At 32.2% G+C, this 26097-nt stretch overlaps 1 protein-coding gene across 1 annotated transcript in view; it reads left to right on the top strand.

Moving 5' to 3' along the window:
- The window catches only part of LOC128223248 (uncharacterized), a 93645-nt gene that overhangs the window by 53872 nt on the left and 13676 nt on the right, over window positions 1–26097 (top strand). The window contains exons 19-20 of the mRNA XM_052932538.1: window positions 3935–3979; window positions 5457–5501. Coding sequence (XP_052788498.1) covers window positions 3935–3979; window positions 5457–5501 — 90 coding nt within the window. The remainder of the gene's footprint in view (window positions 1–3934; window positions 3980–5456; window positions 5502–26097) is intronic.

Genomic DNA, 26097 nt, shown 5'->3' with positions numbered 1-26097 from the left:
TGTTAACTGGCATACATATACCTTCACAGTAGTTGTAAGTACTTTTCTTCTGTTAAAACATTGCATTTATGTTATTTGCAGATTCTGATGTGCCAGCAGCCTGAAGTGGTCAAACATTCTAAAACGTGGATACAGCACAGAATCCCATATTTCAAGAGAATGCAGATGTTAGTCAGCCCTTGTTTGTGTGTAACTAATACAAAAAGTGACATTAACAGCAAATATATACATTTGAGCAACATATAGACAATTGCAAAACTCTGTTCCCTTAATTTTGTGACAAATTTATCCTTTTAAACCAGATACTTTCAGTTTTTGCTTGTTTGTTTGGTTTCTTTTATTGCATGATTTTTTCAAGAACCATCAGTTCAGTGAATAGTAGTTATGGTGTTTTGACAGTCAATGAACTATAATCACTATTTGTTTATTGTTGAACTAATATGTTAACTATTTAAGATCCATCTGTCAGTACAGAGAACATTGATTGTGCTTTTGAGAACACTGAATTTTATTAACATAATTTGACACTGTACATATATCTATAAATTAATAGATAGTATATAACTGTAGCGTTAATTTGTGCATATTAGCATATGTGAATAATTTAGTAGCCTCATGATGGCATTGTCTATAAATAATATAATATAATCATTTCAATTGTTTATATTGTTTTCATATATAAATGGTTTTGGAATGAAAATTTGTTCTTGCTCTATTCGCTGGTACACTCAACAAATATATATGAAATAGTGCTTAGAAAGCTCAGCTGACAGTTTTTCTCTGGGTTCTTATTTGGGTGTGTTCCAACAATATCACTGACTTGATTACTTGTTTGTATATGCCATATAGGAGCTAAATTTAGAATATATTTTCAGCTCTGTTGAATGTTGATTGTAATTGCAATTTATCATTTCTTTTTAGATCACCCTGTTAAAATATTATTTGATGGTTAGAAGTCTTTTGTTTGTAATTACACCTTGATAAGTTTAAACTTCTTTAACATACTGGGAAAGTCCCATGATATGGAAATTTGATTTTGACTATTTCCATGCTTAATTCAGAATATACTTCATGTCAAAAATGTTATGAGAGGTCGTAACATATAGGATCTTTAAAAGTGTAGAAAATTTTAACATTAATTTTATTTCCCACCAGTTGTAAAAAAACAACCTTTCTATTAAATAGCAAGACAAAAAGGTCACTGTAGGTGATCTGTTAAATATACATGTGTACATGCATATTTAACTGTCACAGATCTCTCAGTGTATACCTGATTTTAGCAAAGCTGTTTAAAATATTAATTATTTGAAATTTTGATCATTAGACATAATGACACAAATTATTTTAAAGTTTACTGAAAGCATCGTTTAGATAATTATGTAACGAAAGCAGTATTTGTAATTACCTTTAAAATCTAAACAACACATTTGTTCATAACTTTGCAACTTTTCTTCCTTTTTTTTTGGGGGGGGTATGTTTTTGTAACAAACAAATAAGAATAAATTATGTATTCTCACTGAGATGTTTTACAGACAATTTGCCAGAGCTGCTTGGCTACAAATTGTTCATATACAATCAATAATTCCTTGAATGTTTTGGTTAGGGAGTTTTGTTTGATAGTTATTTGTAATTGAGTAAATGTTTTGCCATGTTTTATCATCATATCTAAATAGATGTTTGCCCATTCAATTATAGTGAAAGCTATACTTACCCCTGAGTTTAGTATACTTAAGTTCAACATTATTGGTATGTGATCATTTTTATTTATTTTCTGTTTGTGACATATTCCTCAAATGCGTTTTTGTACTTGATCTCAATTGCATTGAAGCTTTATTTAACTTAAATAAGAAGAAAAACTAAAAACTTAGATATAAAGTATATAGTAATGCATTATTTAAACTGTATACACTATTATTGTAGATTGTTGTGTATATACTAAATAAATTGCTAACAGCAACATAACTGCTTGTTATTTAAAATGTTTTATTAACATATACAAAAAAGGTTTCCCTTAGACTCTAGTATGTTTCACTTAGTCGTTATAGAAACTTTAAAGTGTCCGGCAATAACACTTCAAGCCCGTAGAGGCAGCGCCTTAGTTCATATTAAATCAATATGATGATATAGTTTTCTTGTTGTTATACACTGCATATTTGGATGATTCTCACGTTTATTATTACCCTAAGACAGTAGGGGAACCATTTTGATTTTCCGGGTCCAAGAAGTTGATGAGAACACATTTTCTGTATATCCTCGTCCGTGAATCTGTTTGTCTTATTTCCTAGACCCTCTCTTTCTAATCTTTGCCCTTGGCCTTCAGCATATTCCGCGTGTGACGGAACATTGATGAGGTTGTCAGATATTCAGAATAACTCTTTTCCACCAGATGTTGTCAGATCGATGAAATTACTCCTTGTATGGTTGTAGGCTCCAGTTCTTCGCCATTTTTTGTATTTTTTAATTCCGTTTTAGGAAACGGGACAATAAAACATCAAGTTCAATTGCCGGGATGTTCTTTAACTCTCTTCCTAATCCTTTCCCAACCATTCTTTGACCTTTTTTACGTCGATTTTTTTTTATAAACCGTCGTCGTATTTTATAAGAGTCATTTAACTTCAACGTTTCTTCAGGTTTTATGCTGTTCGCTTCAATATTACCATAAATGACTTAAAGTCTGTTAGATAAGGACTCGAGCAGCCGCTCAGACGCCATGTTTGATAATACTGACAGCTGATGACGTGATTTTGAACGTGCGTTTATTCACTCGCCAATTATGGAAAAACAATTTCCTAGCACGCGCCGGCCGATATCGCATAATGCCGCAAAAAGCCGCATTTTGACCTCAAAAACGTGCCATTTTTGATACTATATATAGTAACATACGTATTATTAAATTATAATAATAACTGACTCAATATAATCATGGTTTCATTTAAAAGAGAATTGTAAACTGGGTACGTATTTATGTGAACGAAAAGGCCGTAAATATATTATTAATTTATTATCAATTGCAGTTTGATGTTTTATTCATTACAACTGAGATCCGACGTGAACTGGTCTGTTTCGCAAAATCAAAAGAAGAAAAAAATCGCGTTTTCTATCTTGGTTTCAGAATTTGTACCGTATCTAAAAATCAATATCAAAACATGGTCTTCTGTAATAAGACCTACATATTAATGACAGGAATGGCATGTTCTGTTATTACACATATACCTGCGGTGCACATGGACTGGCTTAATGGTGATGAATTCATTCAATGTAATTAACATTTCCGTGATATGTCAAATGCATTTCTGATGACGGATAACAAAGACATCTACCAGACAAATGTCTGCTGGTAGCGTAACAACTAAACAATGTTTAAACACACATATACCTAATAATGCCTCCAATTGATCACATTTTCAGAGGCATGCATGTTTTACTGTGTAGGTTCGATCATTAAAGCTTGTTTAATGAAAAACCTATATTTTAGAAAACTAATGATTATATTGCGTAAATGCCTTGTGTTTACATGTGTTATTGCACACCATACTATTTTTTGTTTGTTTAATTATTTATATATCATTATTCTTTGCATTTAAGAAGTCAATAACTTTATATGAATAATCACTGAAAAGTAGATATAAAAAGTCTATAAGTGGTTTAAAGTTCACCACTTGCTTTTGTCGATTATATAAGCACTATAGTTTCACCTTTTTTTATCAAGAATGAATGTTCTTTTTTAATAGTTAAATATATATGGGTTGTAACATTTATACGTGTAACAAGAAGTTGGATTTTTTTACCAATTACAGAAAAAAATATATATTTATTTTTTGTGTTCACTAAGTGATATTCTTTCTAAATTACATCAAAATTCACCAGTAAATTAAATTTTCAAGGCGAGATTATCAATCAGGTTCTTTTACATATATTTAATTTTACATTTCAGCAGGTCTCTGAAGATGACTGAAGACCCATACTCTTGTATGACAAGGTATGTAGACGTTCTTAACTGTTTAATTTTCATGATGGACATGGACAAAGAAATGCTCCTGGAATTGGATTCGATAAGAATTTTGCTTAACAAAATTGTTAAGGGCGGGACAATGCATACGTGCAATTATGTTTGAAATACCTTCAAACTATTTTGCCGTTTCCAATGCCTATTTCTAGACTATTGACGATCCATTTCCTTAATGAATGTTGCTATTCTTACTTGTACAATTCATTCAAACAAATTATGATAAAATACTAATCGAATTAAAAGAAATCCGTTATCATACCTGAAAAAAAAACATGTCCCCTCTACGCTATACATATATGTTGGAAGAAATAATTATTACTTTTCATCAATTACTAACGTGGTTTACATCTTGCTTTTTACGAGAGAGTTTAGCACAATTTTTTTTCTTTGGCCGCCCGACCTTGTTAAAAATAATAAATAACCACTCCCAAATTGATTCCAATTCCACAATGATATCGTTGATAACGATGTAAATGTATTTTCTACGACAGTGTACACATTCGGAAAAGAAAGGGCATGTCGGAAATATAACTACTCGAGTTTTTTTTAACTAAGCGTGCCGGTTTTACCTATAAATTTCAAAGGCGTAAGTGGTTGACAGAAGCACGATTATCAAAGCTTCAGTTCAATTTTGAGTAAATTTGTGTCAAGTGTGTGACAGACGAAGGGATGAATGTATGCTCCCCCTTTGGGGATTTTAAGAAACATTTTACCATTATATATCAAGAAATGACACGATCGTGACTCCCTTGCTGCGACGGACGCACCTAGCAATGTAATTAACATTTCTGTGATATGTCAAATGCATTTCTGATGACGGATAACAAAGACATCTACCAGACAAATGTCTGCTGGTAGCGTAACAACTAAACAATGTTTAAACACACATATACCTTATAATGCCTCCAATTGATAACATTTTCAGAGGCATGCATGTTTTACTGTGTAGGTTCGATCATTAAAACTTGTTTAATGAAAAACCTATATTTTAGAAAACTAATGAATATATTGTGTAAATGCCTTGTGTTTACATGTGTTTTTGCACACCATACTATTTTTGTTTGTTTACTTATTTATATATCATTATTCTTTGCATTTAAGAAGTCAATAACTTTATATGAATAATCACTGAAAAGTAGAAATAAAAAGTCTATAAGTGGTTTAAAGTTCACCACTTGCTTTTGTCGATTATATAAGCACTATAGTTTCACCTTTTTTATCAAGAATGAATGTTCTTTTTTAATAGTTAAATATATATGGGTTGTAACATTTATACGTGTAACAAGAAGTTGGATTTTTTACCAATTACAGAAAAAAATATATATTTATTTTTTGTGTTCACTAAGTGATATTCTTTCTAAATTACATCAAAATTCACCAGTAAATTAAATTTTCAAGGCGAGATTATCAATCATGGTCTTTTACATATATTTAATTTACATTTCAGCAGGTCTCTGAAGATGACTGAAGACCCATACTCTAGGATGGCAAGGTATGTAGACGTTCTTAAATGTTTAATTTTCATGATGGACATGGACAAAGAAATGCTCTTGGAATTGGATTCGATAAGAATTTTGCTTAACAAAATTGTTAAGGGCGGGACAATGCATACGTGCAATTATGTTTGAAATACCTTCAAACTATTTTGCCGTTTCCAATGCCTATTTCTAGACTATTGACGATCCATTTCCTTAATGAATGTTGCTATTCTTACTTGTACAATTCATTCAAACAAATTATGATAAAATACTAATCGAATTAAAAGAAATCCGTTATCATACCTGAAAAAAACAACATGTCCCCTCTAGGCTTTACATATATGTTGGAAGAAATAATTATTACTTTTCATAAATTACTAACGTGGTTTACATCTTGCTTTTTACGAGGGAATATAGCACATTTTTTTTTTCTTTGGCCGCCCGACCTTGTTACCAATAATAAATAACCACTTTCAAATTGATTCCAATTCCACAATGATATCGTTGATAACGATGTAAATGTATTTTCTACGACAGTGTACACATTCGGAAAAGAAAGGGCATGTCGGAAATATAACTACTCGAGTTTTTTTTAACTAAGCGTGCCAGTCTTACCTATAAATTTCAAAGGCGTAAGTGGTGGACAGAAGCACGATTATCAAAGCTTCAGTTCAATTTTGAGTATATTTGTGTCAAGTGTGTGACAGACGAAGGGATGAAAGTATGCTCCCCCTTTGGGGATTTTAAGAAACATTTTACCATTATATATGTGGATGGGAATGGGAATATGATCATTCTGGCCCAAAAATGACATTTTGAGATATTGTAACCTTTATGATGCCAAATATTTCTAGAACAAAAATCCCTAGTTTCAAGTCAAAATTCACAAAACCTAAAAAAATATAGTACTTTTCGAAACACAGGTGTGGAAATCGAAATGAACAAAATGTATGGTCTAATGTGTTTATTTAGATTGAAATATCCATGTCACATTAATATCATGTCAAGGACTATTTACATGTAACATATAAGTTTTAGCATAGAAACAATAAGCACTCATTGTTTGTTTACAAAAGTTAATAAAAAGTTCAAAACTGCATTTGGTTGCTATGGTAACTATTGATAAAACCATTTTCACTCATTTTCTACATGTTTCTCAAAATATAATGTTATTCATAAAGTTGTGTTTTAAGTAATTGACTTTTTTATGATACCAAGCAATTGCAAAAAATAAAATCTAAAGTTGCAAGTCAAATATTAAAAAAACAACAATTGATATGGAACATTTTGTAAGAGAGGGATTAAACACAATTTGAACTAAATGTTGGCTAAATCTGTTCTTATTTTGAATGAAGTATAAAAGTCAAAATATTAAAATATAAAACTATGTATCTTTACTAGAATCACATAAACTGCAAAAGGAAAATAACAAGTATACATCGCTAATGTCCATAATGATAAAGAAACTTACAACAAAGGTCATAGCAAAACTCAGTTGCTATGGATACTTATTAAAATACTATTACCAATCATTTATCAAAGTCTGCATAACAAAGAATTATATCTTAGTTAAATTATTTATAGTTATTGACTTCTTTATGATACTAAGTATTTTCAGAAATTAAAACTGAAGTTTCAAGTTAAATTTCACAAAAGTTCAAAAAACATATGAAACATTTTGAAACACAAGGCTAAAAAACAATTTGAACAAAACTGTTCTAATTTTTAATACAATATCCATGTCAAGATATTTAAATTTTTAACTTATCTATACTAGTGTTTTGTAAACTTCAAAATTAAAATAGCAAGTACACATTGCTTATGACATAGAAATTGGCTACAACGGTCAAAGCAAAAATCTGTTGCTATGGTTACTAATGAAAATGCTAATTCCAATCATTTTTTAAGTCTGCCACAACAAGATGTGTTCCTAATATACAATGCCTTTTAAGTTCTTGGCATCTAAATGATACCAAGTCTGTAATATATAAAAACCTTCAGTGTAAGTCATTTTTGTACAAAGAAATCAAAAGATATGGATCATTCTGTTACACATTGATAAACAGTTTGAAAACAGTGTCCACTAAAAATGTTCTTACTTTAAATGCACTATCAATGTCGAAATACTAACTTTACTGTATGTTATAGCTAACACATTAACTAATTCATAGAGACAAAGAGTACACATTGCTCATTTATGTACAAAATGACAAAAAGAACTATGGAAACAACAGTCTGTTACTATGGTTACATGTGATAATGCCATTTTTTATCATTGTTTCACATTTGCCACAAACATTTGATCTACAATCAACATTTCACCAACAAATGAGTAAATGACAATACTTAATTCATCGAGATGTCATTTTCAACTGAAGTAATAAATCTAAAAAATGCATCTTCTTAAATTGTCAAGTCACATTTCGGTAATTAATGCTAAAGCCTAGCAAGTGATTAAGGAAAAATCTGCACATTCTCTTTCATTGGAAAAAAAAACAAAACAGAGTTGTAGTTTGCAATGATTTTGTAATAAAAAACACTTCCACAATGCAATGCAACCAACCAATGATATTAGTAATACACAAAAAAGCAAATATTCTTTCTCGTGTTTCAAATGGCAGAGATACATACATCTTAATTGCGTTAGATTTTAGATGTAGAGTATATTTCTCAACTTGTTCAATACAAAGTTGATTAAACAAGTGTTTTCTGTCCAACTAATATACAGGGACTTTGCAAGCCTATAACAATCTAAGTAAACAATCCCAATAAGTTATTTTTCATTTCCTCTCATATTCATATCAAACCTACTAATGTGAGTATTTAAAGTCCTAAACACATCGATACTACAAAGCGTTCACATTTTCAACACTATTCATTATTATGATGTCATGTTACAATTAATTACACTTGCTTAAAATGCCATTAATGACATAAGTATACTTCCTGGCTGGTTTGACAAACATATCTATGCAGTACTACATTTAACCAGTCCATATTAAATTAACACAGAAGGCTATGTTTGCGTTTACTGCCTTTCGGTGTGTCATTTTTGCCAATATCAACTTTGACTTTCCCCATAGTTGCTTTAGGGCATACAGCAGATTTTGATGACTCAGATCTAAAGAATGGACCTATAGAATCGTGAAGGTACCATTGACGTGCAGCATCTAGGCACGGTGCGTGCTTTAGTTCAGGCAAAAAACCACATTCTGGATTCATCCTCAAAAGATTCAATTCACTTTCTGATGAATCTACAAACTCTTTGCAAACTACAACTCCTGGTTTCTGTTTTGATACATAGAAATGGTGGCATTTGGTGATATTCTTTAGAGTTTTGAAATAGGTATTTAGGAATGTTTTCCAACTGGTAAATGTGAATGGCTGCTGAGGGTCATTAACCAGCTTTTGTATGTTGTGGCCAGACTTTGAAGAGGCGGATACTGTGTGGGCAATTCCCGGCATTACAGCATCGCCACTTGACCTTACAGATACCGAAGTGACAGTCAGGAGCAAATTTGGTATGCCCAGCCAACATAGTGTTTTGTGTTACACTCTCATGCGGTCCTGAAAATTGTTGGAAGATCTGTAAATAAAACGTATCTATATTAAAAAAAAAACAAAAAAACTAAGGAAATTATTTTAGCTATGGTATAATAAAATTTTCAAGACATATAAATCTACAATGGAGTGTTTACATATATGTTTATTTAGTTATAACATATCCCTTATATGAAATTACTGCCAACTATGCTTTAATTTCATCCAGTTCAGCACTCTATTAAATTAGAGCACTGCTTGCAGGTATCAATTATGTGATTGATTTCAAAAGACAGCTCAATGCACAAGTCCTTAAAAAACAGACAAACAATTATTAACATATTAGAAAACTGACCTGTCATAACACGCCACATGGCATACCAAAGCACAGTGTGGTTCTTGTTTTGGCCAACGGCATTATCAAAATGAACCTGGAAAATTTAATAAATCTTTTTTTCATATTTGAGCTTTATGCAGTACAATGTTACAATGAGGGACACATATAAGCCATAGTTGAAACTAAATATCCAATTGTTATCAAGCATCGAATGTGAAATGGAAAAAATATCTGAGTAAGAATGTGTTTCATGGTGTAATATATGTTAAGTTTCATCATTCACTATTAATTCTCATAATCTCTTCTCAGCAATAAGGATGAACTTTGCATAGGCTGTTAGAACCTTTAATCCATATTTATTCTATAGATAATTTTAATGGGTAATCGTTTTGAAGCACTAAATACCTCAGCATGTTTTTCACCAACGCCAAAGTGCTGAAAGTAGTGGTGGGCCATGCTCACGACACTGTCGCTTCCTTTCCCTGGCAATTCGGCCTCGTCCACAAGATAAAATGTCTGCTTTCCTGTTAATGAATTCTACTAGGTATACTTAGTAATCTTTCTTAATGGTAAAATACGGAAAAACTGTGAAAAATAAATTATTTGTAAACTATGTGGTACTTCAGTTAGTTTTAACTGTCTTATTCTGTTACTCCTTGTTTAATTCCGAGTGACATCTAACCATAAAAATTTACCTGAACCTTCGGCGCACATGCCAAACACATGACACTTTCGTGGGGTGGCGAAATATATCGGCCCAACTGGTTGTGCATGATGTGGATAGTGAACTTGCTGGGCAAAATCCCATGAGTAGTGGTAGTGCACATCTTCGCTACATGGTTCAGCACCTTTAAAGACAATAATTATAACATTTAAAAACAATCAAATAGTATTGTAAATTATGAAAACAGGTGATCCGACCGCTATTCAGTAACTTTCAAATGATAGTAATATACACTGTGTCAGAAAATGTTAGGGTAAATAATAATTAATTGTGGCACAGAAAAGTGTACTCAGAACAAATATTTTTGATCAATATATTAACATATATATCTTATTTTGGTTTTGGAATGGCTCTAACCTTGTGAAAGAATTTCACTGCTATAAACATCTTTGCTTGCAGCAGTTAACTCCTTGTACTGCTCTCTTTGTTTTTTGCAGTGCTTAGATGAGCCTCGTACTCACTTACAAGTTCATTTTTATCTTCATCACTTAGCTGACCCGACTTTCCCAATTTTACGCCAATTTTTTGGCATTTAAAACAAAGGTCTGTCGTTGGCTTTGCAAAGGCTATGTGAGGGCAAAGTTTATTCCAAATGTTTCGAAATGTTTTAAGACACAATTGTCTATAGCCAGTCTCAACAGCACTTTCCTGATATATTTCATGAATTTCAGAAATGTTAACATCAGATGGCAATAAAAGAACAGTCTGATTTGGGCAATTAGGGAGCCGACCTGGCAATGGCAAAGCATTGTCTGTTGCATAATTTTCAATAAAGGTTTTCAACCTGCTTCGGTCTGTAAAGCTAAGGGCGTTAGCTGGGGCCTTGTGCTTATTCCCATGAATTCTGGGCTTTAGCCCCTCAGAATCCAGTGATTTTGCCATTCTTTGCAAACTGCAGTAAGATGTTGCATGTGCAAAAATAAATGTGGTTTTACAGATTTTGTGTCCCATAAAATAATACATCTGCGATGGTTTCACACGGGTCTTTTGTGATTTCTTATTGGACAATATGTTGCCAGTGGTAACTCTATGGGCAAGCAAAAGACTCTTAATAACAAGTTCTCTTTAATCATTTGAAAGGTCCATGCAGTCTTGTCTGTAAGCTAACAGTTTTTCAAAATCAACTACTGATGAGCATGGTGTCCCATTATATAATCCTTTACATCCACATGTTTCTGCTCGCAGTTTGTTTACATTATGAATCTCCTTGACATCTTAAGGTCTTGAAACACCATCATAATCATTTGAAAGAGTAAGTACATCATCGTTGAAACTAGTTTCAGAAACATCATGTTCACTATCAGACTCTTGTTCATTGTTTATTTCACAATCAGAATCATCTTTATTTATGAAACATGATAAAATTGACCTTTCATCTGAATCTTTTATATTTTGACTTTGAGATGACTGCACAAGTTCATTGAAATAAAGATTGTCAAGATTAAGTAGTTCATTTGCAAAATCTGGATCATCATTTTGAATATATAACAGCATCCGGTATAAGTTTGCAAATCCGGTTTACTTGCAAACTTAGTTTTTTCATTATCTTGGATATCAACTTCAAAAGCGACACATAGAAAGTTTGTCCATTAAATTAGAAATATTTTAAGTAAAATTAAAAAAAGTTTTAAGAAATATGAAAATTTTAATTCCAAAATTGATTTCTCCCGTTGGCCACCAGTTGGATTTTAGGTCCCCCGCGGGGTTTTGCCAAACTCCAATTGGAGAATTTTCCATATGAGCAGAAACGGGGGAAAAAATCAGCAATTTGAAAAAAATCAAATATTACAATTTGGAACAGAAAATTACATTTCTATTTATGTTTTGAGTACTAGAGTTATTAATTTTATTAAAATCTAAAAAAAAATCAAAAATTATGATTTTGTAAAAATGGTTCTCCAATTGGAGAAATTTCCAATTGGAGAATTCCACAGTCAATTTCTATTGATAAATTTCACCAATTGGAGAATACAGAAGTTGGAGAACACAGAAGTTGGAGAAATCACCAGTTGGAGATTTCCACAGTATTACAGCTGCTGGGTTAAAAAAAGTTGGGATGTATACATGTCATCATATAATTGCTAATTAATTTAATATTGATAGAATATTCAAGAAAACAACAATGCAAGATGTTTGTTGTTACCTTATTTCGCGTATACCATCGGCATTTTCAACTTGTGTGCAATCTACAGCAGTTTTATTATATACAACTGCGTCAGATGTGTAGTTTTATTATTCCTTTTCAGAAACCTGTTTTATCAAAATGCATATTTCACTAATAAATCTAAAAAATCAAACTGTTTGCTTAATTTTGCATTTTCCAAAAATACTTCCTGGTGGTACTTGGTTATAATATTGAATTTTTAATCGACTTTAAGGTTAGAGACCACTGAATGTATTCCTTAAGACCACTCGGTCAAGGATTACCCGTGGAAGCGCAAGCACTTGCGTCAAACAGGGTCCTTTAATTATTTTTCAAAGCACCGATGAAGGGGTACAACTTTCATTGGTTAAATCTAACTAAAATAAACAAGCTCGATTTTGCTAAAGGTGATAAGCTGATAAAATCAATCTCGAGTCCGTTTCCTGGCTAGAAACTGTTACTATGTCATTTTGAGAGGCCATCCATGAGATAGTACCCCTGGTGGGGATCGAACCCACATAGTCGTGGGTAAGAAAAAGAAACCTACACCACTAAACCACTTTCATCCTTAAAGTGCAGAGAGGCAGGCATCACGCGGCAAAGGGATCGAGCTAAATGGACCATGGAATGAACTCACGACTGCGACTTCAATAGGCTACGCCTTAACCAATAGGCTACGGAGACGGTATTAATGCATGTACTCAATTGCAGATTCAGGGGGGGGGTCGGTCCCTCCACCCCTTTGAATCATCCGTTTATACATTCTCAGTCAATATCGGGGAAAATACAATGTTAAGATAAAAATGCCCTATTTCGGACTATAAATTAGAGGAGTACACCAACCCTGGCCCAACATTTTAAGCCATTCAATTTCTGTTCCGAAGGAGGGGCGGATGTGAAAAGATTGAGCCAATGAGTTTATGTAATCAGAATTGTTGTTTCATAATGTTATAGTTTTTTTAAACAGTTTAAACGTTTTAGGACATCGAAATAAACAGACGCATGTTCAGTTTAAACATACTCTGTAGACAACGTTCTCGTACTCCAGTGCGATGATGCTATGCATTATATTTATCATCCGACCTCTGATGAACAGGAATGACAACGTTTAAAAGCTATTATTTATACAATTATGATCATCTGACTGGCTGCCAAAACTTTTCTGTTCAAAGAGACTCTCTCATGTTTTGACACTAGACATATATTTTTTCTCGTAATGCATCTGAACACTTATATTTATTTTACTCCTTGGTATTGAATTTGCAGAAATAATAGTAACCAGGTTGATTTTCTTTTATACTTCAATTGCATTTTTAAAAAAGATGGGAGCAAGCCCATGCCGGTGCAGATAACACATACTCGAAGATTATGTCAATCAACTGATTGTGCAACAGCCTTTTGTTGAATCGTGTTTGTAACGCATTACAAAATTTTGGACTTCAAAGACTATATATTTTAGCACATATCAACATTTAGGGTTCCAGCCATCAATAGCTTAGCTTTAACACTTAGTTTGATTCACAATACTTTATTTCATAATAACAATCTATAAAATCCAAGTAAAAGATGCATTTTCAAAACCCTGTACGCTTCGCTTAAATTCACTCAAAAACTCAAGTTCGAAAGATTTAAAAAAGTATGTCATAAACATATCCCCTTTAGCGGCTGAGGAAGCCGGTCCAAACCATTCACATACTAAAAAACTGAGTATCTTAATATATAAATCTCTAATAAATTTGCCAAATAAAATTCAACATGGGTAAACAATTATAAAAAATAACGTATTTTATGTATTGCAACATATATTTATAAAAAGATAAAGTCAATTGAATCAAATGAATATTTTCAATGTACTTTCTTTCCCGCGGTAAGTGGACTTTTCATCTTCCTCCAACAAGTGAGGAGTATGGTTGATTCTCTTCGTGACTGAAATCAACTTTTTTAAACACTTGGTGTATTCCAATCTAGTCCATATAAACATCCCCTTTAGATTCTTTGACGATTGCACTTTCCATGGGAGATCACTGCGGATAAACATACAAGTGTTGTTTAGCCACATTGTGGTTTCAATAATGTTAGGGGCATAGCTACCCCTCTATTTGTGTGGATTCATAAATGTGCTGGGGGGTTCGGGGGCATGCCCCCCCCCCCCCCCTCAGAAAATTTTGAAAATCATGGTGCAATCTAGTGCATTCGGGGCGTTTCGATGTGCATTATTTTGTACTGGAAAATAACCAGTTTTTGGATCATGTAGTCAAGTTCGCATACTGCTACTTCGGTTTTTTTTTCAGAACCATGTTTTTTCAGTCGCGTATTCACGTATAGGCGGCTACACGCCTGTATGTTGTGCATATGAATGTATAACTTGGTTTATATGATGCATCCTTAATGTAACACCTCCTTGCTGCTACACCAATAGAAACTTCATTGGATATTAGCAGTAAAAGAATTAGCACTGACTTTCCCAATTTTCGTCTGGGTCATTTAAATAATAGAAAACAAATTACATGATAAACAAATTTGTTTTGACTTCTTTAATGAATTATATAAACACATTGTACAAACATTTCATGACACTTTTAAACAAAAAGTATGGCTGTCAATTAAACAGTATGCTAGCTTTAAAGATTGAGGCAAACCATTGGAATTATTTTACAGCGGTCTTAAAAGGTGTATTTAACTTTAAAGCTGCAATCTCGCTAATTGATCGTTTTGACTACCGGCACTCTTTTATTGTTGGTCTATAAATAGACCATTTTTTGCATAGACCCAGTTTTAAGTGATATAAGACTGCTGAAATAAGATCAGATTGCATTTTGTCATATTTATGGCTAAAATGATGTTTTATGGGTATAGTAGCATTACCAACAATTTAATGTAAATGAACTTTTTGGCAGTCTTACCAAACATTTTTGATTGGTTCTATTGTGAATTATCTAATATGACTGAATTAAAGGAATGATAACCAAATCAGCTTTTGAGACAAAATTTTTAAAGTGTCTAAAATGACAATCTGTGAAAGTGCAGCTTTAAGTTTTGATCTAAAGCTTCATTTACACATTGTTATATTATAAATAACTGTTTGAAAGGTCTCATGTACAAAATAAGATAATAATTTTCATACAAATATCTAAAAATGATTAAAATAATAAAGTACCATTAACATATTTCTTAATAGTGCTATTTTTCTCAACTGACAATACCATTCAAAGCCATCATTTCAACTATGAAGTTATTTTTAACTTTCAACTTTTTTATAGCATATATGCAACAAAATATACCAAAAATACAAGCCATGAACAATATGATTGTTCAACTTGCATTGTCCTTGACCTTTTAAAATGACCATTTTCCTGTTCTGTCTATTTGTAAGTTGTGCCCTGAGGAATGAAGTATGACTGTATGAATCACAAAAAGCAATAAAAACACTAAAAAAATCCCCCATTACCCCTGTAATTTCTAATACAGCAGTAAAATCAAGCAATTTTCAAGATTGATTGTGCTGCCAAATCAAAAACATGTTTGCCAAAACATTTAAAGCTGCATTCTCACAGATATACCGTTTTAACAACTTTTGTTTTGTCTTGGAATGAGCAAATTTTTGCGTAAATATCAGCAAACCAATGGTAAAAGATTGCTGACAAAACATCAAATCCCAGAATTCATATTTCCTTCGAAGATTAATGTTACTAACGGTTTAAGAAAAGTGCATAAAACATCAATGTTTTAACTTAAATAGAAAAGTCCGCGATTGATTTTTTTGTCAGTAGTCTTATATTACTGGTTTTCATGCATTTTTCGCAAAGATTGGATGGTACCAATCAAAACAAACAAGAGGCCAAAAAGGGCCTATGCTCTACTGGCTGGGTTTGTGTGGTCAACAACACTGTTTTCGAAAAGAACCAACCCCTTATGGGTATCTGAATACTCAAAACTGAAAACTGTATCATATTCGCAAGCATTTATTACAAAATAGCATTTTTTATACTATCAAGGCCCATCATCTAATAATTTCAAGGCCAATAATCCAGAAAACATGGGCAGATCAGATTTTTGAAAGAAACTGAGCTCTAATGGATATACTGGACAACTTTCATCAAGATACAATCAAAACTGAAGACTGTATCGTGTTACTGAGCAATTGTTTACTGACACACTATTTTTTATTATTATCAAGGTCCATAATCTTGGCATGCATGGGCGGATCTGACTGGTTTTCGAAAGGAACCGAGCTCTAATGGATATGTAGAGATACTGTACAAGTTTCATCAAGATACAATCAAAACTGAAGGCTGTATCATGTTAACGAGGATTGTTTACAGACGCACATACTACGTACACATTACCATCGCATAAGCTCTTCTGGCCTTTGGCCAGTAGAGCTAAAAATGAAAAAAAGTTGTCAAAACATCCAAAGTGTGAGAGTGCATCTTTAACATTTGAAAGTAACTCTGTTTGCCTCATGCCCCTAAACAAGGTTTAATCATATTATATGAGCAGTGGGCTTGTCCCTGTATTTTTTATTGTATAATTGCAGTAATGGATACTGGTCTCATTACCTTCTGACAATTTTTCATCAATTTTAAGGAAACAGAAAACACATATTAAGCTCATATAACGCTGTACAAATTTAATCTATTTCATTACGTTGAGAAATAGTCCCTAAAAATATTAATTGTGGAAACATATCTTATTTAAATACATACAGGAAATGGCAATATCATTTTACCCTTCAGTATAAAAAATGCAGTTTCCTGATATTTGAATAGCGGTTCTTTATTTAAGCATCTCAATTCATTCAACATACACATAGTATGTATCAAGTTTCAAAGGAAACCAAATCATTGTAACAATTGTTTTCAAAGCAAATATTCACACTCTTGACAAACTTCTTTTCCTAGTTTCAACTTTGAGACTTTTTGATGAGCCTGCACCTTCCCTCCTCTTATGCAGTGGCTTCAAGCAATAAAGCTCAAAGTTCAAGTTGCACAGCTGGTGAACAAGACTGCTGTGTTGATAGTTAGTTGACAAACTGCACACTTCATGCCATAAATCATGTCCACCAACCTCCAGAATGAAGAAATGACACAGCACAGAATTGATTTCAATTGGACCTCTCTGTTCTTTCATCCCCTAAGGCCTTGTTGTAGTCAAAGACTATGTCTTAGTGTGCAGTGCGTGGTCTTGAGAAGCCTAAATCTGCTCGTCTGAGGAAGTAAGTCTGGCAGAGTGTGAAACTCCTGTCTACTCATATGGCTAGACGAATGTGATCTATGTCTTCTTGTGTGTGCCCAACCATGACCTGAAGAAAATTTAAAGGAAGTTAGTGCTTGATTACAAGTTAATGTGACAAAACAAGGTATTTTATTTATGCCACCAAGATCTAGTATTCCAAGTGTCATATCTTGTATGTTAACTCAAAGCAATTGAGCAGAAACTGTTTGGTAATTTATTTTAAGTCACTGCTTCCTCTTATACTATCAGTAATATTGAACATGAACCGACTGACCCAAATATTATTCTAAATATTTTTATGTCCATAAACCTTAATCATATTAACCCAAAAGTAATCCAATTGTATGTCTTCACAAAACATTTTACAACAATATTTGTCAATTTAACACAAATATTGATTATTGTTTTTTTGTCAGACAAATACAGAGATGGCCCTATATATATTGCTCACCAGATTTGAGAAAGGATTCTAAATTAGTTATTGTTTGAACACTTACTGGACACTTTTGGTCTGACTTTATAATGCAGCTGGTGAAAATATTAAATGTCCCTTTATAATGGGCTTACAAAAACATAAAAAAGGTGTTTGTTTAAAAATTAAAAAGGGCCATAATTCTTATACAATAAGTTTATATTGAGCAGAATAAAAAGGCTTTGCCTAAAATACAACCTCATAACTATATTAACAAGTAAAACAAAAAAATCTACAACTTGAAATATGTTTGCTATATCTGGTTTTTAGAGAGAATGATCAGAAGAAAACATCACACATTCACAATCGTATTAAAAAATAATTTAGTTTTTTTGTTTTAATAAATTCTATTTCAAAAACACTGCAAAAGACAAGACACTTACATTTCAATTTCTTGATTTAATACATTGATGATTATCAATTCTTATGAAGCGAGATGGGTCTTACACTCTAACCAGTGCAACTTGCATGTTCTTAGTTGCTCAGTTATTACCTTTTTAAATTTCTCCTCTAGATCTGAGCCACGCCCAATGATGGGAGATGCTTTTGTTGTCTTTTCCATCAGAATGTACAGCACCTCTGTGTTTCTGTTTATCTCCTGAAACAGTAATAGTTTATTAATAATAATAACAATAATAATAATTAGTGACTTTTATTGGAATTATTTTCACCGCTTGTGCCTTGCACATTGGGGAACAAAATTGACTTTCGGAAAAATACAAATTCAGGCCAACATCGATAATATATTGGTAAAATATACATATTTTATTTATAACAGTATGCAGTTTTGTTTTGTTTTCAAATCCTACATATAAATATTATCAATGATATTTCATAATACAATATAATTTATATAAAAATTGAAATAACACGGCATAGTTGTTGACAGAACATGAACAAATAAATGTGTAAGACTACTACTTTATGGGGTGTAAATAACTCAGGGCTTTCACTTTAGGGACATTTGAACACTTTTGGTGAAGATCCACTACCACACCCACTAATCCCCCCCCCTTCTGAAACCATTTTTTTTATGGATCAACATATGGTAAAGGAATTTGACAGATGGTAACCTTAGGAACATTTCTGTGACATTATTGTGAAAACAGGCCACCAGGATCTGAGAAGAAGATTTTTCCATTTAGACATATAGCGAAAAGTAGCTCCGCACCCTACAGCAAGTTTTTTTATGAATCAATATCCGGTGAAGAAAATTCATACAGGGTATTGAAACATTTTTTTGCTTCATATGAAGATAAGTAACTTAACTAGCTCGTCATCATATTAAATAAAAATTAACACAGTCTCTGCCGCACACACAGAGCCCCGCATTTGATCTTTTACCAAAGTTTGATTGAGAGTTTAGTTTCTTGGCACACTATGACAAGTCTTTACAGGTCTATTAAAGCTGCACTCTTACAGATTGATCGTTTTGTAAAAGTTTATTTTTTATCTTGGAATGAGCCAATTTATGCGAAAATGAATGGAAACCAGTGATATAAGAGTGCTGACAAAAAATCAGATCACCGACTTTAATTTTTAATTTAAACAAGAGGGCCAAATGGCCCTGAATTGCTCACCTGTCATATATTGCACATTGGTTTGATAAGAAATCTGGATGGTTCAAAGTAGTTAAGGTTTTTTAAAAGTCTGGAATAAGCTAGGACTTATGGAGTATATCAAGTAAGAGGATGATATGTTGAACAGTGATGATAACATTGAGTCTGGTGAATGAACAACAAAGTGTGGCCAATTTTGAACCCATGGCCATAATATGAACAAACTTTGTAGAGGTCCACTAGACGATGAATCATGCCAAATATCTAAGCTCTAGGCCAAGTAAATTCAGAGGAGAAGATTTTTGAAGTTTTCACTATAAACATATAGAGAAAACCCATGTCCCCCCGGGGCGGGGCCAATTTTGACCCAAGGGCCATAATTTGAACAATCTTGGTAGAGGACCATTTGGTGATCCTACCTACCATATATCAACGGCCTAAGCCTTGTGGTTTGGGAGAAGAAGATTTTTAAAGTTTTTCCTTTTTGTTGCCATGGCAACCAGAGTTCTGCATGGAATTAAATTCTTTGAACAACTTTGATAGAAGACCACCCAAGGAACATCCCTATGAAGTTTTATTAATATTGGCCCAGCGGGTAAGGACAAGATGTCTTTTAAGTAAATTGTTGACGGACGACGCACGTCACGCACGCCGGAATGAAGGCGATCACAAAAGCTCACCTTGTCACAAAGTGACAGGTGAGCTAAAAATGGATACTTGTGCATTTTTCTTAAACTGTTAGTAATGCTTTATGCCATTAAAATTATTCTATTTAGATCTTATGTCAGCAGTCTTATATCACTTCTTTGCAGATATTTTGGCAAAAATTGGCTCAAAGACAAAAAATAAAAATAAATTGTCAAAATGGTAAGCGAGTGCAGCTTTAAAGTGTTTGAGAAAAGTAATCACCTTATCAACACCGGTAAGAAAACAAATACAGGGCTCTTTGCAGCTGTATAGTCTGTCCTTTAGTTAATTCAAAATGGTGAAGAAAAATAAATGTTGTCTTCTGTTTTAACTTTTAAGTCATTGAAAGGAATATTGCCTACTGTTGCAGCATTGTGACTGCACATAGGCCTAAAAAAATACATTTGGTTCGGGTTACCCGACCCTACCTACGGAATAGGCGCCGACCCTAACGTTTTTATAGTCAGTTTGAAAAAAAAATGAAAAACTAAAAAAAAAAAATATATTTTTTTTTCTTTTTTTTTGGCTTTTCAATATGTAGTTTAAAACCTTAATTGCTTATATAGAAGATAACTTTAACACCATTCTCCAATGATGAAAATGACATTCTTATATAAAGCCTAATAAAAAAATAAATAAAAAAAACATAGAAAGCCTACCTACCCTACCTATTTTTGAAAAGGATGTAACCCTAACCAAACAATTTTTTTTTAGGCCATATCATGTAGTATACACACACTGATATAACAAAACCAAGTTCATTTGTCTCAGTATTTGCCAATTTTGGGCTTTCACTTCTTGAACATGTTTTGAGTTTTAGTGATATGAATAGGCTAATGTTTTTTATGACAATGATGCCGGTGATCTAAAACATATTTTTTTCATCAAAAGATCCAGGAATGAACAAATATTTTTGTGTGAAAAAACAACAGTTCAATTCATTTTTTTATGTAATTTAGTTAAAAACAAAATTTATTTAAGTCAACTATATATATCTCTATATAATTCTATTATTAAAATATTTATTCCACAAAATATATTCCAATAGCAAATTTTAATGATATGCTTTTTTCAACCATTCCAATTTATTTTGTCAATAAGATCATTTAAACTATTAGCGGGCAATAACCACCCTTTTGTTGACTATATTTTATAAATATCAGTAGGAAAATGACCAACTAAGATCTTAATTATACACAGTAAAGACAGTTACCATGACAATACTTGGTGCTTTTAGATGAAGGCAAAGATAACAGTCAGAGAGTTGCTACTGAAAAATTTCTGATCAAAATTTGATCAGGGTCAGTAGCCTTCAATGATATATTATGTCATGGACCTATAACCTATGGTTTATAGATCCGTGATTTATGTATAATGAATTATAAATAAATAAAAATGTACATTAATTTTACAATATTCTTCTTTATATCTTAAATCCTGAACAATACAATTTTATTGTTTTATGTCACTGAATGCATGACTTGTATTCTTTTTTAGTTGCTAAACTTTTAATACTAACATGCCACACATATATATTAATGTTTTATGCAGTTTTCTTAAATCGTTAATAAGGCTTAAGCCATTAATTATTAATTTCCGAACGAAATATGCTAATCTTTGATGTTAGCTTTTGTCAGCAATCTTCAATCATTGGTTTGCAGATATTTAACAAAAATTTGCTTTTTCCAAGACAAAAATAAAAAAAGTTGTAATATTGGTAAATCTGTGAGAGTGCAGCTTTAATTTATTATAATTTGGCGATTAATTCACGTTTACATATCATATATGTATTTCAAGAAATGGAACTTGATTGGATATTTTAAATATCAAAATATATATTTGATAATCCTATGTGAGTGTCAACAATTATTAAAGTGTGTCAACGTTAATATACCATCCTCCACAGTTTCAACCCTGAAGAACACTCGCAAAATATTGTCCCCCACCGCCACTAAGGAAAGTCCCAATAAAATTTAAAACATATTGACCTTAAAACTACTTGTGAATAATAATTTATAATTAATATACTGTCATTTAAACCTTAAAGTTGTTGAAATTATAATAGCTGCATTTTCCACATACTAATAACTCATTTAAATAGCATAATTCTAGGCACCACCATACTTGTAAGTTTTCTTTTTCTAAATCTAAATTTAAGTTACTATGAAATGGCCTTCAAATTTATTGCTTTTCCTATGTATTGAATGACTTCGTTCTTTGAAAAAGGCCTTTTCATTGTTTTTATGATCCTTGTGGGAAACAGTGACACCATTCTGTGTATATCATAAACTTGTCAGACACTTTTAAATGTCCCCACAGTAGGACTGCAGGAAAAACCTTGACACTACCTGAACAGAAAAGATGCTACACTAAATATTAAAAGTTGTAAGTTTCTGGTTCTCAAGCTCTTCAAATTTGTCTACATTATTACACATAGCTCGATATTTTTAGAATCATTTAATTTTTAAATTATTATCAAAGTGAAGAGTTTGATAAAGATTGAATTTAATACTTTCAATCAATAGCCTTTTCGATACTATAAAATCTATTACTTTAATTATTTTTCCTCCAGAAACCATTCTCTTATATTATAACAAATTGTTCAATAAGGGTATGATTAAGTAAAATCTCCTATTATAAAGAGTACCATATATATATTCATAAAAGAAACACAACTTTCACTGCACTAAAATTAAAAAGACAAAGCATTTGCAAAGCAAAGCAGAACATTAGGTGTCTGACTAACTGATACATTCACTTAGTCATATGACTGAAAATTTTCTTTCTAAAATATATTTCTTTTTCTTAAGTTCTTCAACTTTCTTTAAAAATTCTAAAATGGAAAATATGACATATATATATCTCTACTTCAAGAATAAAAAAAATAAATAAAAAAAATCTTTTTCAGGTAAAGAGTATGATTTAGATTTGAATTTTAACAACTTTTCTATGTAAAATCTATTATTTTTCATTGCCTTCATTCTTAAAGCAAACCCCTTAAATTTCCATTTCCAAAACCTCCAATTATAAAGAATTCCATATATTCATTACAGAAACACTGTCTGTTTCACTATTAACTAGTCTTATAAATAAGCAAAGCAATTATTTAAACATAAAATGATATGATGTAATAAGAAATACTAACAGCAATACAAGATTTTATTTACATTTAGAAATGGGATCAAAGATGAGACTTGACATTCTAAATGAATGAGAATGCTTAAAAATTTACAGAAATATGGAAGATAGTTTTGTTTCTTAATGACACAAATTCAAAGTAATGTTCCTTTCTTGATTAAACAATCTGATTGGATCAAAATCCTGACCAATATAATAAACTCTGAATGGAGGCATCCAATCAAAATCTAGTAATATTTCCATTTGTTTCCAATTGATTGCACCATCAGTGATTTACACAATCAGTGATTTATGGCCTTTTAACTTGTAATGGTCTAGTGGCAAGTGCATATATGACTTATGTTAAATCATGTTTTAAGAGCTAATTAGAATTTTAAAGTCTAAGCTATGCGACAGAAAATTAATACCAAATTTTTTTTTGAATTGTAGTAACTGATTCTTTTGCATTTGATGAGGTCAGACATTTTAAGATATATAATATTCAGTGGATATGTGTTGATCAAGCATTTAATAACATCCCACAAAGCAGAATATTTATTAGGTCATTTCTTTTTTACTTCAGACCCTTGGGCAAGTTTGGAGAGTTGCAAGGAATGCTTAAAGAACTAAAGTGTTGGGAATCAGTTCCTGTTTGCAGTGTGTGTATACCACATGATAAATTGCGTCATAAATGCGTCTATAGTAATATTTCAGTCCGATTCCCAACACTATTAAGCAATAAAAACAGTCAATTGTATATATAATATATATCAACATCTACAGATACTTAGCCATAAGTTTTCAATTTTGGATAAAATTAACAAAATTAGAATTGCATACCTTCCTGTTCACATCTGTTTAATAAAATGAATAAATTTCCTTTATCATTAAGTAAAACAGTTTTTAAAATAACAATTGAAGGATTAAAATGTTGAGCTACTAATTGCATTACCATAGATCTACTCAAATTTTGAAATAATTTCCAAATCTTCAAATGTAAAAGATCGACAGCATTCTTCCAAAATGGAAATATTTCATACTTGACTGAGTTCTTATTGAAAATTTGTCCTGAGGTAAAATGGTATTATTAAAACAATATTTCCAAATAATTTGGTACAAATAAGCTCATGATTGTGGCGAATCACTGTTTCTATGTCTGCATAAGCTCACGATTGTGACGAATCACTGTTTCTATGTCTGCAATCATTTTTTTGGAAAAAAAAAGGTAAAAAAGTGTTATTGTTTATCCTTCAAACTAAATTTAATTGACGCCAAGTCTATTGCTAATTATTGCACCAGTCAATTGTAACCATGGCCTCCCCAGGTCGGGGGATTAAGTGAGGATTTTCGGTCCAGCCAACCCCGGCTTTATAAAGCTACAATAATTAGCGATCAGGGATACTTTTTTATTATTTTGACATTTGTTATTAAAGTAAACCTGGGAGGAAAAGTGTGCACGGTGTGGGGCTCGAACCCACGACCGCCGGAACACTAGCACGGCGCTCTAACCAACTGGGCTACCCGGGCGGCTGGTTCTAACCAACACTAACTACATTATGTATCCCTGTCTCGAGTCTGCCATAGTCTAAAAATCTTCAAAAGACTCGTTGAAGGCCATTTAGGTGGACTAACCCCCCGCTTAAATTCCTTCCCTGCAGGGATGAACTGATGGTAAAATGTCCTCGCACCAAAGGGAACCTTGGTTACGCCCATTACCGGGGAAATTTTGCGGGGAAAAAGCAGACAAAGCTTTGCGGAGTAATGTCACTATGTGGGGGGGGGCGCATACCTGTGCGTGATCAAAAATAACAAACAATTCTTATCATTTAAACCATCATGAAAACAAACGGCATTTAGACTTACCATACAGTTGTCTTCAATAAGTCCATAGCCCAAAATTTTATGATTGTCCATTTCAATCCATTTTTTACACGAATGTTCGTCTGAGGTCACCGGAGTAGGTCCTACTTGATTCGTTGCTAAACCGGTTTAAGAAAATGTTCGTCTCCTATGCAGTAACCTCCCCTATTGTACAGTAGCAAATATAAAATCCATCACAAAATCTTCGCCTTACTCTCATAAATGTGATTTAAAAATATGTTAATATTTAATCAACGTGTTTAACGATCTAGCATTCATCTTTGAAACATTATTACAGTATCTTTATCCTCCATTCACAAACACGTGGACATGATAAGCAAAGTACATGTATGCGTATATTTGATAAACGAACAAAAACATGCAAACAGGTAGCAGGATGAAACAATATGAACAATATCATTCCTAATGCTTAGAACGTATACTTGATCAAAGATAATGACATTCAAGACATGAGTTTTTAAACTATCATGAATTGCGTGAAGGGCTATACACTTAAAACATTGCAAAAAAATACCCCTTGCAATAGTATTTGGATATATTTACTTCTTATTTATCAATGTAAAGCTATCATTCAGTTACGGCAGGTGTTCAATGTAACTGAGCACAATTTAAGAGTGTAAACGAATTTCGTCACTGCTTTTAGCTACATCTCCTAAACCCTGACAAAAAGTGAACCGAGAAAATGGCTCCTTTTCAAAGAATCATTTGAAATGGGTGAATTCTGAAACAAAGAATGATTGTTGAGCTTATTTTTTACGAAGTATTAAGTCAATACACAATTTTATAGAACATTTATAAATAATATCACTGACTTATAAATAATTGTTTAACCTATAATAGGTTCGTGAGAGTGCTATCATACATATATGTACCCATTTCATATGGCAAGAAAAATAACATACCATGAGTGATGGA

Source organism: Mya arenaria, chromosome 17, assembly GCF_026914265.1.
Source record: "Mya arenaria isolate MELC-2E11 chromosome 17, ASM2691426v1".
Lineage (NCBI taxonomy): Eukaryota > Metazoa > Mollusca > Bivalvia > Myida > Myidae > Mya > Mya arenaria.
Note: the sequence above shows the minus strand (reverse complement) of the source record. Positions and strands in the feature narration are given on the sequence as shown.